The 19,197-nt window shown below is 39.8% G+C and overlaps 1 protein-coding gene across 2 annotated transcripts in view; it reads right to left on the bottom strand.

Moving 5' to 3' along the window:
• Positions 1 to 16,618, bottom strand: part of oxnad1 (oxidoreductase NAD-binding domain containing 1) — a 31,995-nt gene extending 15,377 nt beyond the window's left edge. Inside the window, 4 exon segments of one of the 2 annotated variants that reach the window (NM_001102858.1) lie at positions 1,627 to 1,733; positions 6,641 to 6,707; positions 7,064 to 7,216; positions 16,561 to 16,618. In NM_001102858.1, coding sequence (NP_001096328.1) covers positions 1,627 to 1,733; positions 6,641 to 6,707; positions 7,064 to 7,185 — 296 coding nt within the window. In that variant the 5' untranslated portion in view covers positions 7,186 to 7,216; positions 16,561 to 16,618. 2 annotated transcript variants of the gene reach the window in all.
• Between the last annotated feature and the right edge of the window lie 2,579 nt (positions 16,619 to 19,197).

Genomic DNA, 19,197 nt, shown 5'->3' with positions numbered 1-19,197 from the left:
ATGTATCAGGTGCCCTCGCCAATCACACACTAGCTTCCATGAGACTGAAGCAGAAGGATGGATAAAAAGAATATTAAGTTAAATGGTTAAAAAGAAAGATAACAAAAATGTGGCAGATGTGTGAATTAAATTGCAAGTGCGCATACGTTCTAACAGGAAAATAAATAGCACACATGATTGACAAGATATACAATTTTTTAAAGTTTAAAGTTTTAGCACAACAATATTTAAAAGCGACATCACAGACCTACATCATAGAGTAGTTTTTCCTGCCTTAATATTCTCAGACTGAGATAGTATTTACATTTTACAATGCCTGTAAAACTGGCCTAAATCATCAAGAAAATCCTATATATTTAATGCATTCATCTTAGGAAGTCTCACAAAGCAAGGTGCACTTCCCAGTAATTTATATACTCATAATAGTGATATAATATCTTCATAGAATTTCCTGCAGCAGCAGCAGAATCTTAGAGCCTTCTATGAAATACCATCAAACACTCCATATCCTATTAAAAGGATTTGAGATTTAAAACCTCAGTGAATATCTCTTGGGCTAGGTGCAATCTCAGATAAAGAAGGCTCATAATGAATGGAAAAAAATACAGTGTGGAACAGAAATCCACAACGTTTTTGTATTTGTGAGCCTCATAGAAAGTGTTGAGAAGCCACGCAAGCCTTAAAAAAGTCTCTAGGGGTTATTGGCGGCTCTTTGTCCCATTTGGACTGCATTTCCACAGCAACATCTATTTGGCAGTATACTTATGTCCTTGAGCATCCAAGACTTTAAAGGAATTCAAAAAGTACAGAATTTACTGCAACTGGGAGAAGCAAAGGGAATTGTGATCAAATGTAACAATCTGTATATTGAAATAACTGATCTGCAATAACAATGCATTAGCTCAAGTCCCATCACACCAAAGGCCATCAAATCTGCTATTTTCAAGACATTTCTATAGGTGGGTTCATTTCCTATATTCTTAAATATGAAAATGTTGGTACAATGGATTTAAGGTTTTTCACTTGCTACCCTCATTTCCCCAGAGGCTGAATTTTAGAAGGTCAGGTAGTTACAGGTAAAGACAAGGAGCTTGGTAAACCCAAAAGTATCGGTCATAAAAGCCGCTATTATACATGGCTGCAAGAGGAAGCATAAACAATATTACAGAAAATAAGATGAGCCAATGAAAAGGATCCTGGCATAGCTACCATAAAAGCAAATTACATTAAACCCTGGTGCACTGCACTGGTCAACCAAACTTTATTCAGCTGTTGCTTGACTACTTATTCTAAGCCAATAGTACTGTTCTTTTGCAGTCCATGGTAAACGCAAGGGACAAAGCTATCAAGTACAAAAGTGCAACTGCAGTGAAGCATCTCTCAACCCTTTCCTGTAAGATAACCTATTAAAAAGTTACAATTTACCCATTCCAGCTTATTGTTCTATGATTATATTCCTGCAAAACATCTGAGACACGGTTAGTTACTATTATAGCCTAGTCTTACAGTACTTATCACTACGCAGGATAAGCACAATCAGTTAATGCACTGGTTACCGCTATAATGGCTTTTCCGCAGGAAGCAAATTACTGCAAGAATGGCTGCTGGGAAATATAAATTACTCACCACTGCCCTGCTTTAAAAGTGAATTCCCTATTGGCAATAGCAAGGCGCACTCTTTTTACAGTTGCAGATTCATTGGTGATCTCACAGACCTTGGCAGGAGAGATTATCTGGAAAAAATATATAATAATGTAGTGTGGCAAGGATCAGCATGAAACCCAAAAGGGTGCTATCACTAATTAGAAATTGTATTGCATTGCTAGTAGGGTTCCAAAACATGTGACAGAGTGGCCTAGAAGGTGTTATGTGTGGCCAGAAATAAACTACATTGACAATCTTTAGATAATATAGACTTTTATTATAGCCGTTATATATCCTTATTAAATGCATTTTCTCTATGATGCAAGAAGAAATATCACTTTTCTTATAGGTGCTATGTATGTATCTATGTATTTATCTATGTATGTATATATATATTTATTTAAAAAGCACTACTTATGTACGCTCACTGTACAGTAGAACATATTAATACAAACAGGTGGTTATTAAAATAATAATAGATAAATACAAAGTATAACAATAAATACAAGGTACAGTTGCAATAAGTTAAGAATCAAAGGACAAATGGGAGGGTAATTTACAGACATAAATAGGAGAATATAAGTGCTGTAGGTGTAGGGCTGATATTTTCGGCAAGCGGAAAAACTCAAGAGAATGCAAAGTCTCGCGTTTTCATGTGTATATCGGCTACATGTGCCTGCACCCGCGCGTATCTCATTCATTCGGGTGCGGGCACAAGTAGCAGCCGTAGGGCTGAATTTTCGCCAAGCGTTTTTCCGCTTGCCGAAAATATCAGCCCTACGCCACGTGTGGTATCAGCCTAAGTGCTAGTTCCCCTCTCTTCAATAAATTATACATAAACTGCAGAAGAAAAAAATTAATTCAATAATTTAATATGGGCATTACTTATTTTACAATTTCCCTTTTCCACCTCACAGGTCTATGATTCTTAGAATATCACTTTAGCCCTCACAAAGCCATGCCAAAGTTGGTGTCAATTCCTATTTTCAGAGAGCGGCATTAGGCTGAATATCCTCACAAACTCTTTTGGTTGGTGAGAAATGATATCAGTTTTCAACATAACCAGTGTACATTGCTGGAGATGGATGATACATATTCAGTTTTATTAGTTAATTGACAATAAGGAAACTAAAATAAAATAACATTGGAATTGGAACACTGGAATAAAGACTGAAAATGAAAAGTCCTTGGAGTGCGCTAATGATATTCTTTGAATCTGTGATATTTCCCAAGCTGCGCCCAGGCGCTATTGGCGGATATATATATATATATATATATATATATACACACATACAGTGGTGTGAAAAACTATTTGCCCCCTTCCTGATTTCTTATTCTTTTGCATGTTTTACATGTCACAAAAAATGTTTCTGATCATCAAACACATTTAACTATTAGTCAAAGATAACACAAGTAAACACAAAATGCAGTTTTTAAATGAGGGTTTTTATTATTTAGGGAGAAAAAAAATCCAAACCTACATGGCCCTGTGTGAAAAAGTAATTGCCCCCTGAACCTAATAACTGGTTGGGCCACCCTTAGCAGCAATAACTGCAATCAAGCGTTTGCGATAACTTGCAACGAGTCTTTTACAGCGCTCTGGAGGAATTTTGGCCCACTCATCTTTGCAGAATTGTTGTAATTCAGCTTTATTTGAGGGTTTTCTAGCATGAACCGCCTTTTTAAGGTCTTGCCACAACATCTCAATAGGATTCAGGTCAGGACTTTGACTAGGCCACTCCAAAGTCTTCATTTTGTTTTTCTTCAGCCATTCAGAGGTGGATTTGCTGGTGTGTTTTGGGTCATTGTCCTGCTGCAGCACCCAAGATCGCTTCAGCTTGAGTTGACGAACAGATGGCCGGACATTCTCCTTCAGGATTTTTTGGTAGACAGTAGAATTCATGGTTCCATCTATCACAGCAAGCCTTCCAGGTCCTGAAGCAGCAAAACAACCCCAGACCATCACACTACCACCACCATATTTTACTGTTGGTATGATGTTCTTTTTCTGAAATGCTGTGTTACTTTTATGCCAGATGTAACGGGACACGCACCTTCCAAAAAGTTCAACTTTTGTCTCGTCGGTCCACAAGGTATTTTCCCAAAAGTCTTGGCAATCATTGAGATGTTTTTTAGCAAAATTGAGACGAGCCTTAATGTTCTTTTTGCTTAAAAGTGGTTTGCGCCTTGGAAATCTGCCATGCAGGCCGTTTTTGCCCAGTCTCTTTCTTATGGTGGAGTCGTGAACACTGACCTTAATTGAGGCAAGTGAGGCCTGCAGTTCTAGATGTTGTCCTGGGGTCTTTTGTGGCCTCTCAGATGAGTTGTCTCTGCGCTCTTGGGGTAATTTTGGTCGGCCGGCCACTCCTGGGAAGGTTCACCACTGTTCCATGTTTTTGCCATTTGTGGATAATGGCTCTCACTGTGGTTCGCTGGAGTCCCAAAGCTTTAGAAATGGCTTTATAACCTTTACCAGACTGACAGATCTCATTTACTTTTGTTCTCATTTGTTCCTCAATTTCTTTGGATCTTGGCATGATGTCTAGCTTTTGAGGTGCTTTTGGTCTACTTCTCTGTGTCAGGTAGCTCCTATTTAAGTGATTTCTTGATTGAAACAGGTGTGGCAGTAATCAGGCCTGGGGGTGACTACAGAAATTGAACTCAGGTGTGATAAACCACAGTTAAGTTATTTTTTAACAAGGGGGGCAATCACTTTTTCACACAGGGCCATGTAGATTTGGAGTTTTTTTTCTCCCTTAATAACGTAAACCTTCATTTAAAAACTGCATTTTGTGTTCAATTATGTTATCTTTGACTAATAGTTAACGGTTTTTGATGAGCAGAAACATTTAAGTGTGACAAACATGCAAAAGAATAAGAAATCAGGAAGGGGGCAAATAGTTTTTCACACCACTGTACATATATACACATACAGGTATACAGGTATCGGGCCCCTTATTTGGAAACCCATTATCCAGAAAGTTCCAAATTATGGAAAGGCCATCCCCCATAGACTCCATTTTATCCAAATAATTCACATTTTTAAAAATTATTTCCTTTTTCTCTGTAATAATAAAACAGTACCTTGTTCTTGATCCTAACTAAGATATAGTTAATCCTTATCAGAGCAAAAACAATACTATTGGGTTTAATTACTGTTTAAATATTTTTTTTAGTAGACTAAGGGGCAGATTTATTAATCCATGAACACTCTGAGCCTATTTTCGTGACTTTTTCGTATTTTGCGACACAATTTGTGCGACAAAATGATATTGTCACGCCGAGTATGAAAGTTTCGGATTCATTCAAGCTTCGGTATCGTGACTTTCCTTGGGCCAGGTTGGAGCTGCAGAGTGCCACTGATTCCTATGGGAGGCTTCCAAAATCATGCACAGAAGGATCAAAGTCGGAAAGGTTTTCCTGCATTTTACGATCGTTTGGTAAGAAAATTTCGTGACTTTGGGATCGTCAATACGATATTATCATAACTAATACGATTTTTTCGTAAGCATATTTGTGATAATTGTGTTAAGAAATTATCGTATCCTATCCGAATTTATCCCATTCGGGATTTGAACTCGTGATTTCATGTATCTGGCCCTTAGGGTAGGAGATCCGAATTACAGAAAGACCCCTTATCTGGAAAAACCCCAGGTCCCAAGCATTCTGGATAACGGGTCCCATACCTGTATATAATAATTGCTAGTACAACCCTGTTTCCCAAAAAGTTGGGACACTGTGTAAAATAAAAAGAGAATGGGATTTGCAAATTATTTTTTACCCAATATTTAATTCTGTTTATTCTTTAAACGAGTTTGGGCCCAGAGGAGGCAACGGTGTTTCTGGATCATGTTTATATGTGGTTTCTTCTTTGCAAGGGAGAATTACATTTGTGCATTCAGCAGAATAATGTTCACAGACAATGGTTTTCAGAAGTATTTCTGAGCCCCATGCAGTGATTTCTACTACAGAATTGGGTCTGTTTTTAATGCAGTGCCACCTGAGGGCCCGGAGATCACGGCCAGCCATTGTTCTAACTTGTGTAGAGATTTTAATGATATTATGTACGGTAGATGGTGATATCCCCAACATCATTCTTAAATTGTTGCAACATTTACCACAGTATTTCACAGAGTGGGGTACCCCTCCCCATTTTTACTTCTGAGAGACTCAGACTCTCTGGGATTCACTCTTTCAAGTATCACACAACTTTTTCAGTCTTTTCTTGCCTATACCAAAATGTGTTGCTGACATTAAATTTAAAAAGTCATAACTTCCTATATTTTAATATAATATGATATATTGTCTTTGTACTATTTGCAATTAAACATATGGTTTATATCATTTGCAAATGATTATATTCTTGTTCATGATGAACAACGAAAGCAAACATTTGATTGGTTGCTGTAGGTTACTGCCCAGGTGCAAATTTACTTACAGTTAACTAATAAACCCCAGTAATCCCCCACAAACTCAGAAATAAATTATGTTAAACTGTGAAAATGTTTTGTTACTTATATCATAAAGAGATACAGCATATAGGAACAGGTCCCCATCACATGTAAAGGAGGATTGCCTCATTTTCAAAAATCTCCCCGAGCCACCCCCACTAGCAAAAAAACTATGAAAAAACATGATATTAGCAGCAACTAAAAAAAAACTAATGTAAGTGCAAAAGTCCCAGAAGGGCACTCTAAGCAATTTTACATTAAATTTGGTGAATGTTTATATTCCCTTTAATGGAATTGAAAAAAAACTAACTGCCAGAAAGAAGAAATGTGTTGTGCCTAAAAATGATCCTATGACTATGAGTCATATCTCCCTCCAAAATAATTCTGTTTATATACTTAAACTAACACTTTCCTACCAACCATGTGCATATTAAATACACAGTGCACTAAGATAAAGATAAAGCTAAAGGCAGTGATACAGCACAGCACTGTTTCACAGATAAATCAATATTAAGAAAAGATCTCAAAGAAAAAAGGTCACTTACCTCTTGTCTAAATGTATTTGCAGTCCTCTCCAAGTGATCAGTTTGTCGTCTTGAGCTCATTCTCCGCCTATGTCAAATAAACCCACAGGTAAGAGATATAAGGAAATGTTTTTTTTTTAGTGGGCATACAGATAATGAATTCATTTCATGTGAAACCAATAAAGTGTACAGTGAAATATTTAGTAGTAGTTTAGTGCAAGACACCAGGCTCATCCACATGGATATGACTGCTAAATGCGAAACAACCACTATCTGTGTAGTCAATGGAAAGGGGTTATTTACGAAAGGGCTCGGTCCTAGAACTGCAGTAACAAAGTCCTCCTGTTTGAGAGTTTGATGAGCCACTGTCTCCGGCAACAACAGATCTGCAACCACATCGCTTTACAAACAATATTTACTAATGCCTCTAGAGAGAGCACCCACCTATTCAGAGTGCGAGCGCACAAAGCAGGGGCCCTCGCCAGTAATGTTGCAGACTGAGTGGGGAACGTTCCAGTAACACCTCTGAGCACCTGATAAGCAGCAGAACCAGCAACAAGCGCCATGGCTGAGGAAGAAACAATAGGGCTTCCAAGGCTGCAACACAGAAACAAGTAATCAAACTGTCAGATTTCACAACTAAAACATGCAACAGGACATCATTAACATGCATGCCAATCCTAATGAAAAGTAAAGATCTCTGATTTGTGGCCCATTAGCTGTAGCTGAACTATTTTGAAATTAACTAGGGGTATCAGAGATTTCCACAAGCTGGAAGGCAGAAAATAAAGATCAAATTAATTTGCATGTGAAAAAAATGTGAGTCATAAAGTCAGAATGTTATCTCTATATGACTCAGTATAATCTTATTTTATTTTAAAATATAAATCAAATAGTGCATTTAGATTCAGTATTGTATTAATTGCGATTGTTTGCCAAACAGAACAGGACACTTCCCAAAAGAGCTAATTATAAGGATAACACATGACAAAAAAACCAATATGAGAAAATGTTATTATTAACAAGTATTTATAAAGTGCCAGCATATTCCACAGAGCTGTACAATAAGTGGGATTATACACCAAGCATACAGGATTTCATACAAAGCAACCAGTACCCGATACAAGGATAATGTTGACAGTTGTCTCTATTATGGTTGTTTTTACTGATGAAAGTAGTACAGCTATTAAACCCCATATCCAGAAAATCTTACATCAGCCATTTCAGATCTGGAAAATCCACCAGGGAAACACATCTGTATTACAGAACGTATGAATAGAAGTCTATGCAGCTCATGCAATAAGGTCCTTCAAAATGCAGAGAAGGACTAGTCTCCAGCCAGACAGCCAGACTCAAAGACTCATTAAAGGACAATGAAAGGTTAATATAAATTAAAAGTAAGTCTAAAGGCATTCTTTTTAAGTACTTACTGCATATCTAAAATCCCAGATCCCTGCTTGCTTCTCTGAGATATGGTACTGGCAGCCTACAGCAGTGTGAAGCCTACAGTGACATCACTGAAATCTCTCTTCCCTTCCTGTAGGTGCCAGCGGCAGCCTTCCTATTCTCTGAGCATGTGTGTAACTTGAACCTGTCTCCTGTTCTGAGCTACACATGCCTGCCAGCCAATCAGAAGCGGATCTGGCAGAGGGGAGGGGGAGAAGGGAATGAAACACATGTGCAGTATGAAGCAAGGAGGGAAAGGAAGGGAGAATACCTTTTTAGAGATGGCTGCCTGTTCTAGAAAATGTGAAGTAAGTGTGACTGAGTAAATATTTGATTCGGTAAGCCAAAAGTGTGGCGTTTTTACAAAACAAAAGGAGGACTCTTGGGCAGTATGCTTTTTAAATTTTGACTTGCATTCTCCTTTAACTATCACCAGGCCCTAATGGCCCATAAAGTTGCTTTTGTCTGGCACGCCTTCTGTACTTGTGTTCTTGTGGTAGTGTACAGCTCTTTGAGCACATGTGGGAACTCTGCATATGACACCTGCCTAAGATAGGCTTTTATGTATAGGGCTGCAGATGTGACTTAAGCGATGGAGGAAGGCTCACAATCAGTACCTCTGAAGGCTGCAGAAGTAATCTTGCTGGCAGACACTGGGATGGATCTCAGTGCCACAACCAGGCAGACAAATGCACTGCCTACCACCTCCTCAGAGAAGAGTCCCCCTAGGAGAGACTGATTGCCGCTGAGTGAGACAAGCTGTAGTATTTCCCCAACTTCCTGTATGTGGAACCCTCAGGTTGAAAGCTGCTGGGATCATGCCTGTTGGACCATGAGCTAACCTTCCTACCTGAAAAGAATATTACAAGGATAAGAGGTGAAACCTTTCCAAGATTACTCATGCCCAATTGCCTAAGATTAACCACTACTAGATACTCTACACGCTGACCTGGCTGAATGAATAACTTTACAGATATATTACATGAAATTAGGACTGAGAATAATGAAGAGTTTATGGAATGTACTGTGGCTGAGAGGTGGTGGCTATACAGGTGTGTTACTACAAGAAATGGGTAAAAAGCCACACATCATTCCTAAGCTTTTGTTAGGCTTGTGTGTCAGGAATAAACCCGCAGTCTTATTGTCTGAAAGGAGAAGGAAATGTAAAAACTAAGTAAGCTTTATCAGAAAGGTCTATGTAAATACAGCCAGAAGCACTCACAGAAAAGTCCTCTATCAAAAGAAACACAGGATTTCTTGTCTCCTTTTTTGTAAACATGTTCTTCGGTATCAGATTTGTTCTCTTTCAAAAATCCTTAATTCCTGGGGCCAGAGTCTGTGCAGCTCTCTCCTCTCTCCCTTCTCCTGCCGCCTACCATAAGAATTCATAAGCATTCACTCCCCCCTCCCATCAGAATGTGCGATCTGCAGCATGGAAGCTACTGAGACCAAGCTAAAATGGCAGCTGCTATTGAAAATAAACAGGGGGGAGTTCTAGCGTTGTTAACTCAGGTATAGTAAAGCTTTCTGCTGAATAAATATAGCGTTCTGGCGAATCTATTGGCAGTAAATTCCAAAATGCATTTCCTTCTCCTTTAAGTCCACAAAATTGTGCCTGCCTGATTGCTGTGATTGTGAATTCCAGGACTGAAAGAAACAAAGTTTAAATAATTTATACAGTGCTCAGCTAACTTCATAGAGAAAGATTTGGAATTATTTCCTAGGGTGACAAGTTCCCTTTAAAAATAAAAATCAAATACTGCAAGAATATTTACCACTTCACACACAAGCTTTAACAGACTTATTCCAAAGTACTTTAGTAAAAGGCAATTTGAGGTGATCTGTCCAACATGCTATCACTTCTACTAAAAACTTTGCTAATCAAGCAGAATAATGCTACTTGCACCCCAGAAAATCAGTAGTGCCATTAAGTATATGATTACAGGAAATGGTTAGAGTAGCACTCAAGAGACAGACCTCTCTTCAATCAAGGAAATCTTTTAAGGCCTAAATTAAGACACTTTAAAGAGGTGGACATGTATATGGGACTGAAGGTGCCATAATTTTTACTTTGTATTCTAAATAATCATATACTGAAACAGAGCTATAGGAAACATGCCGCTTTTTTAAAAGCAAAAATACATTTAAGGTATCAGTTTTGAAAAGAACTAAGACCTTTACAGCCTTCAAAGGGACCTGTCACCCTAAGAAATAATTCCAAATTGTTATTTAATTTTTGTGTCCTTCACTCTTGCAATTCACAATCACAGCAAGAAGGCAGGCGCCATTTTGTGGACACTGTTATTAAAGGAGAAGGAAAGGCAAAGTCACTTGGGGGTGCCAAAATGTTAGGCACCCTCAAGTGACTTCAATAGCCTACCTTTTACCCCGGGCTGGTGCCCCTGTTCGGAGAGAACAGCACCAGCCCGGGGTAGTAGCAGCACTTCCTCCTTCCTGTAGCGCTGCGTGCGCATGCGCAGTAAAGTGAAAAGCCGAACTTTAACAGAGAAGTCGGCTTTTCACTCTACGGCGCATGCGCCTATGTGTAAGTCTTAGCAAAACACAGGCAGAAGGAGGAAGCGCATTGCTCCAGGTACCCCGGGCTGGTGCTGTTTTCTCCTAACAGGGGCACCAGCCCGGGGTTCGAGGTAAGCGATTAAAGTCTCATGCTTAACATTTTAGGACCCCCAAGTGACTTAGCTTTTCCTTCTCCTTTAAGGAAAGCTTTGTATCATGTCAAAATCTTGTTTATGTGCCAAAATGGGGGACCTGATGCCCATGCAATACAAATTGAATAGTTAGGAGGGAGGAGGGATGTTAGGAGTGCAGTGACATCTAGAAAGTGCTGAATGGAAAGTGAAAATAATTGACTGCCACATCTCTATGCCTTAGGCATAGAGGCGGGGCAGGCAATATAAGATTGACAGCTGGGATTTTCAAATGCCTTTATAATGGGTATGGATAGGTCAATGAAAAAAAAGGAATTTGTGTTTTATGTTTGGTTTCAAAAGGACTTTCATTATACAACTTTTTTCATTATACAACTTTTTTGTATACAACTTTTGTCTGGGTGACAGGTCCCCTGTTTGGTGTGTTGTTTACAAGATAGTAACAATACAGAAACTGAACCAAAGCAGAACACATGTCAAAACATAAAATAAAAACCTGCTAAACACATAAACCACCCCTGTATATATAGGCTATATTGTGGTTATTTGGTAAACTTGACACTTTCACTTCAAAATGGCGCACTGATGCCTCACTATTATGAGGCTTGCCCGTAATTGTGACAATTCAAGTGGCTCTGGATCGGCTTTTCTCAAGTAAGCTATTAAACAAGCTGTTTGGTGCAGCCACAGAACAGTCTGTAATTCTGGATAAGAGCTGTACACTTTTAGAGCAGCATGAAAATGGTTAATTTACAATTCAGAAACATGTGGTCATGGAATACACAGAAATTTAAACTACTTTCAGCTATACAATTACATTGCTCACAGTGGTGATAAGCTGCCATGTTGCACCGTTGCAGAATGTCATTAACAACTCTTATCTGGCTGAAATGAAGAGTAGAAGAGAGAATAGGAGAGACAAATAAGGAAGTTAAGAAGTGGGAAAGGAGGTGTGAGTGAGACAAAAGCCTTAAATAACAAGTGTCAAAATGAGAAAAGGAAAGAAGAAAAAAGGGGAGAAAAGGTCAGGGAAGGACAGAAAGGGGAAGAAGAAAGAAAATAAAAAGGGGTCAGAAAATATTAGAGGGTAAAAGTTAGAGCACAAGAGAGAGTAGAAAAAATAGAAGAGATGTATAACAGATGAAAATTAAAAGGTAAGAAGGATGAAAAGTAATGTGAAGAGATATTAAAGACCAGGAGGGAAGGGGCAGAGAAAAGGAGAGGTTTAGTGAGAATGTAAAAGATAAAGGAGCTAAAATAAAAGAGCAAAATGAGACTAGGAGAGTGAGAACATGAGTAGGGAAGACAAAAAAGAAAAGATAACAGGAAATTATAATAGTGAAGAAGAAAGGAAAAATATCTGGCCTAAAAAAAAAAGAAATTAGTAAATCAAATATGAGGGGAAACAATGTTAAATACAGAATGCATGAGAGATAACCAACTGAAAATCAAACAAAAGAAAAAGCAGAGAGCATTCACCAGCATGAGAACAGTGAAGGTAAGTGGGGAGATGCTGTCATATGTACATATATGATGTATATAGCTGTGGATCCATGCTTCCAGTCTCAGACACTGCCCACACCTTTGCGTTTTCTGCCCACTACTACACCGCACCTTGTCCCTTGCTCTTTCCTAGCATGGAGAGCTAGACAGCCAGCCTGGGAATACACTGAGCAAGATGCTAAACTTCCCCTATGCCTCCTGTATCATCCCCTGTTGTTCTGCCAATTATCTTTGGGTTAGTTGGGCACCCTTGGCAATGTACTGGATGATGTCCATCTTGCAGGAGTTAAACAAAAGTTGGGCAGTTTTCAACTGTAAATAACTTGAAGCACAATTTTTTTCCAAACCACTTTTATTTTTTAACATACAGCAGTCTGCTTTAGGCAGTCAGGTTGCTGTAGGCTCTCATAGGGAAGAATAAGTCGAAACCTTACTAATGGTGGTTTGCAGCTTGTAGGATCTGTATATTGGGATTGCTCTTGTCCAAACAAACAGTGCTCTGGCGAAAACTAAGTTTGATCCCTAGCATATAAGCTCCTGAGGACAAAATTAGTTGTCATTTAAAGAGAAGGAAAGGCTAGTAAAGAGTTAATCTCAAGCTGCAGGCATACCTTCAGTTGTCTCAATATTGCCCTTAAGTCTCCCCATATTTCACCTGTTCAGAAGATCTGAAGCCAAACAGGAAGAAAAAACGCTGAAAGTTCCCATAATGCCTCACTCCTGCACCGAGACCCAGACCAAGTGAACATGCTCAGTTAGTAAGACTATGAGCCAGTGTCACGATCTCCCTGAGGAGACGCTGTGGAGTACCAGGAAGGTGGGAGCCTGAAGACTGGGTAACCCGGAGTGTAACCATAAGTCACAAAACTGGTGTCGGAGGCCATGTTGAAAGTGAAGAACTTTAATAAACTTAGTGATGTAACCCAACACACAACGAATATACAAACTGAATGTAGAACGGCAGGCAGAGGCAGAATCCAAAAACAGGCAAAAGGTCAGGGCAAGCGGCAGTCAAGCGAAGTCAAGGACAGGCCAAGGTCAAAACCGGGAAATCAAGGCAGGACTAGAAAGGACTCAGGAACAAGGCAGGATCAGGACACGGAACTGGAGCTTGGAACCAGCGGGAACAAGAACAGACACAGGAACAGGGAACACGAAGGCAGGGTCACGAGAGACAATTAATGACCAAGCAAGGGGCAATGGTCAGGGAAAGGCTTATAAAGGGTGAAGATTAGGAGATGGGAAACACATGAGGTTAATGAGGTGAGCGGAGGAAAGGGAGCAGACAAAGTAGGAGACAAGAGAAGAAACAGACAGAGCCCAAATGCCTCCAGTGGCTATAGAGGCAAATGCATGCCGTCAGGAACACCCCAAGTGGGGTTCGAATCCCGCTGATCCTGACAGCCAGCTTCCTGCTGATTGGCTCAGATCCACATTCCTAAGGGAGGGAGTTCTTAGCATTCTTGAGGGAGGGGGGAGCAGGAAAGAGTAGAGAACAGAAAGCTGCGTGCCTCTGGCACAGGAATTACAGACACAACTAATCTTTTTTCAGAGAAGTCAGTGTAGCAATTCTGTGAACCTTTAAAAAGATGAATGGTCTTTAAAATGTCTATGTAACCACCAAATCTTTGTTGTGTCTGCACTGGGGCACACATACATCCTACAATTGGCATCATAGATGAAAATCTGCCAACATCCTCTACTTCTGCAACTTACTCCTTACTTAAAGAAGAACTAAACCCCCCCTAGGTACAAAAGCCCCCTTAATTGCCCTCCATTTACCCCCCTCACCTCTTCCTTCTCACACATCCTATTACACTGATAAGTGACCCTATTAGAAACATGAGCTAAAAAGGTAGAGCAGTGCAGCAGAGTACCAAGGCACCATCTTCCATCCATTAGAAAAAGCTTTGGGTCTCACTGTCGATATGGACCCTACAGGATGGACCCTACAGGATGGACCCTACAGAAGCGTGCGCAGTTGGGGCTAGTCGGGAATCAGCTTCAATTGCGCATGCTCAAGCAGGGTCCATGTCTTGGATTTAATTACTGAAACAGATTAAGCTGACCAAATCCTGGTGGACTGTGTTCTTCCAGCATTTAATTAGATGGTGTGACATCCAGATCTAAATGGGAAGGAATACTCCACCAAAAATCATTACCATTGATGCATTTATTGGTGGATGATGAGGAAAAAAAGGTGTATCTGAAATGACCAAAAAAATAAAAGGAAATAAATGAGAATGCACAAATATCAAGCCAACATCTTAGAATATAGAAATTGAAAGAATTGAAATATAAACAGTTGATAGAAAGTGGACTAAATTAGGGATGTAACTGACTATTATATAGGAACAGTGTACAAACAGGGCTAGAGAAGAAAAAGGATCAGTTAATGATGACCTCACATATTAAAGGATCAGACATAGAAACAATTAATCAAGAAATCAATCCATCCTATAGCTCCCAGTCTTTTTTAGAACCAAGAGAACATGAAGGGGAGGCCACAAGTCAATGAAATAGAGACAGATGGCATATCTCAGACAGAATTATTGGAAAAGGGGACTGAGGAGGAAGGCCAGGCATTATTGAATGTTATAAACCTAGGTGATCAAAATAATTTATTGTCATGTGGTTTATCTTTCTCAACCAGTTACAATATCCCCTGAATCAGTAATTCAATTCAAGGATAAATTTATGCCACACAAAAACACAAGCTCAACAGTTTTCATCTCTGGTGGTTATGAGACAATTTCTACAGTTCTACCTGCCAACTGTCCATGTAATTTAAACCAAGATGAGAGAAGAGCCATTACCCAAATTAAACACTGGGTTAATGTTGTTATCAAGCCCTTTGACAAAGGGGTAAATGTAATTTGGCCCAAAATAACGTATTTAACTGAGGCATTAAAACAATTATAGGAGAGTGAGTTATATACAATTATGTAAAGACCCAACAATAGAGTTTAGGAGGAATATAACTGCATGATATTGGATAATTGCAACTCAGAACTTATTATTAAATAGGAATATAAAGCACTTATTAACAAAACATTTAGGACCCCCACGTTCTATATGCTACCGAAAATCCATAAAACCATTAGAAACCACCAGGCAGGTGTATAAGTGTCAAGAAATGGCAACTTTTGTGAGCAGGCAAGGAGATTGACCCATTTGTTATTAGACTACCATCCTATATCAGAGACAGGGGGAATATCTTAAGCAAAATATGTGATAACCACACTTCACATAAATCTATCCCCCCACTGAGGAATTTTTAAACAAAGAAAAAAAGTTACATTTTAGTAAAATAATGTCTTTTTAGTGCTGATAAAGGTTGGAAAGGTGCAACATCTATTTTAGGTTCTCTACCTAATTTTACTTTTGACTATAATTATTGTAAGACCATTGTTTGTTATAAATTACCATAAAACAGCACATAACTTGCTGAATGATGATGACGGCAGGCTGCATCTGTTTTAATGCTAGCAGCATCTCCATAGTGCGCTGTTTCTTAACTTTGGATTCCCAAATGCTGTTGTATTACAACTCCCAGCATTTTTCAATATATCATAAAGAGTTAAAACATGCTGGCAGCTGTAGCCCAACAACTTCTGGGGCCCTAGTTTAAAGGAACAGTAACACCAAAATATGAAAGTGTATAAAATTAATAATATTATGTACTGTTGCCCTGCACTGGTACAACTGGTGTGTTTGCCTCAGAAAGACTACTATAGTTTATATAAACAAAACTGCTGTGTAGCCATGGGGGCAGCCATTCAAAGGAGAAAAGGCACAGGTACAATCAACAGATACAATCAAATTACAGTCTACAGAGCTTATCTGTTACCTGCTATGTAACCTGTGCCTTTTCTCCCTTTTTCTAGTTTGAATGGCTGCCCCCAGTACTACACAGCGGTTAACTTATATAAATTATAGTAGCATTTCTGTAGGAAACCCACCAGTTTTACCAGTGCAGGGCAACAGTACATTATATTTGAATTACTTTAAAGCACTTCAATTTTTTCGTGTTACTGTTCCTTTTATGAAACAGTGACATAGAGGGGACAGAGGGAACAATACATTGTCACAACTTCTCTTTACAACACAAACACCATGGGATCAATTATCTGTGCTTCCCAGGCTGATGGGGCTGGAAATGTTACCTTCTATAACCCAGCCACATTGCCTTGTGATAAAAGATTCCATACATTAAAATAAAAAGTATTTTTTAAAACAGTATTGCTGCGCCATAGAGTCCCTGACATGTGCCATTTACTGACCAGTCGCCTGCGCCAAGTGCATTAAGAGCCAATCACTCACCGTGCAGCCAGGGGAGCTGCAATACTTCAGCAGCTCAGAAAAGCCGGTCCCTTCTCACATCAGATGACATTGGGAACTTCCGGGTAGTGACGTACAGTCGCATACGCACGGCCTCATTGGTTAGTAAGACGTCATAAGGCGGCGCTGCGAAGCCTTAATTAGTGGCCCTTGGGAAGGCGGCGTGCGAGGGGGAAGAGACTGCGCAGACTGTGCTTCAGTACAAGCCGGGTCAGGCCTGCCCATAAGCAAACCCCCCACAGATGCCTCTCGCTTAACACGTTTGAATCATTTTTTCACGAACCAGTTAACTTGTTTGTATGGGGTTAGATACCTGCATAAACTGGTTTTAGGGCCATAGGTATGCAAGGTGGTTCCTAGGTTTGTAGTGCGTTCTTGAGCAATGATAACCAACGGGAGGGCTCAGATTGATGCTTACCATTGTATGTATGTATATTTTTATTTATAAAGCGCTACTTATGTACGCAGCGCTGTACAGCAGAATACATTAATACAAACAGGGTTAAGATAATAGATAAATACAAAGTATAACAATAAATACAGCAACAATAAGTTAAGAGTCGAGGACACAAGAGGAAGGAGGTCCCTGGCCCGTAGAGCTTACAATCTATATGGGAGGGGTAACTAACAGACACAAATAGGCAAATATAAGTGCTGTATGTCACAGTGGGTGACACTACAATATAAGTGCCAGTTCCCAGATTAGGTGCTGGGCGAGTGCTCCAAAAGGTAGTCTTTAACCTTAGTTTTAAAAAGACTGGGGGAGGATACTCTCCGGAGGAAATCAGGGAGGGCATTCCAAATGTAAGGGGCAGCCAGGCAGAAAGGTTTAAGGCGGGAAACCGCAGTAGTAGTGGGGGCGCAACCAAACGATTGCTCTGCGAGGAACGAAGGAGTCAATGGAGGGCCTTTTCCACTTGTCCTGTTGCTTTTGGAGCTTGACATGGCCCCATGTGACATTGGGGCTTCATAGTCCAGTACCCTTAACCCACATCAAGTAGTTGTAAATGTGATAGCTAATGTTCAGGGGCGTTAAAAGTACCTTAAACTATTAAGGGGAGATGGAAAGGTCTATGCAAATACAGCCATAAGCACTCACAGAAAAGCCACACTGAGTCCTCTATCAAAAAAAACCACAGGATTTCTTGTCTTCTTTTTGGGAACATGTTCTTAAGGTGGCCACACACGTGGCGATGGTCGCACGAAACATCGTCAGATCCGCCACACACTGTTCAGGGGTGAAATAGCAGATAAGGAGGTAAAAACAATAGGATTTCTACCTCCTTCTGCCGATTCAGCCCTGACGGCAGATTTTGGTCAGGCGCCTTCTATGGCGCCCGATCAAAATTTTCTAACCTGGCGATCGGTGAGTCGACCGATTTCAGCAGCTTCCTGCAATATCGGTCGACTCGCCGACATGCCATACACGCACCGAATATCGTACGAAACGAGGTTTCGTACGATATTATCGGTGCGTGTATGGCCAGCTTTAGGGTTTCTGACTTCCTCTCTCAGAAAAATCCTTCATTTCCTGAGCCAGAGTCTGTGCAGTTCTCTCTCCCCTCTCCTCCTCCCCCTCCCTTAAGAATTCATAAAACTCACTCCCCCCCCCCACCCTGAGAATGTGTCATCTGAACTAACCCGCAAACAGGAAGCTATGAACACCTAGCTAAAATGACAGCTGCAATCAGAAAGCTTCTAGGGCTCTTTACTCAGGTATAGTAAATTTTTCTGCAGCATAAATATAGCACTAATGTGGCTAATCCATTGGCAGTAAAATGCCAAAATTACTTTCCTTCTCCTTTAAAACAATTATTGACATAATAATTGTTCCTTTTAGGCCTTATATCTGCAGTCACATCAAGAGAGGCATATGAATTGAGGAGAGCCACGAGGAAGGCATCAGGAATGTGGTATCTAAGTGCTAAAACCCAGAAAATATTGGGGGACTCAGAGAAGACCAGGCTGTGATTAGATAAGCAGGAGAAAGCAAGTGATAATGAATTGTGTGATGCATTGGTTACTGCATACTTATTTTTATTACTACTGGATAATATTCTATTACTCAATAAGAAAATCATAAACAGATTGTAGTTATAAAGGAATCCCAGCAATATTTCTGTAATATAATAATGTAACTGAGCTAATATTTGACTAGGAGTTTTCTCCCAAATGAAAATGCTGATCCAGTCCTATGTCCATTGTAACTGCTCACATTGGGCAGATTTCTGCAAGAAATTGCTTTTATGTGCTGTCTGGGTGCAATATTTCTGATGAGGGCACACAATCCTTGCTAAATAGATCCATATAGACTGCAGTGCAAGTGATGGACTTTATTGGCACAGTGGGATGCAAAGGTTTGGGGGGTGGGATTATTACATTTAGAATTGTAGTGGATTGCTGCAGAACCCAAATTTTGTTAAACTTCCTGAATCTCCTATAGCCTTTGAGTGAACATTCTTGATGTATATATTATTTATCTACCAGTCATTAACTTTTACCCCAGTGGACATTTCTGAGGCTAGGAGCCAGCGGCAAGTACCCTTGCTCCCCAACTCTTAAGCTAGCCCTGGACAAATAGCCAAGAAAAATCACAGTTTATGCCTGCAGTGTACACAA

Source organism: Xenopus tropicalis, chromosome 6 (assembly GCF_000004195.4).
Source record: "Xenopus tropicalis strain Nigerian chromosome 6, UCB_Xtro_10.0, whole genome shotgun sequence".
Classification (NCBI taxonomy): Eukaryota; Metazoa; Chordata; class Amphibia; order Anura; family Pipidae; genus Xenopus; species Xenopus tropicalis.
The sequence above is the reverse complement of the archived record's forward strand: the minus strand, read 5'-3'. Positions and strand labels throughout refer to the sequence as shown.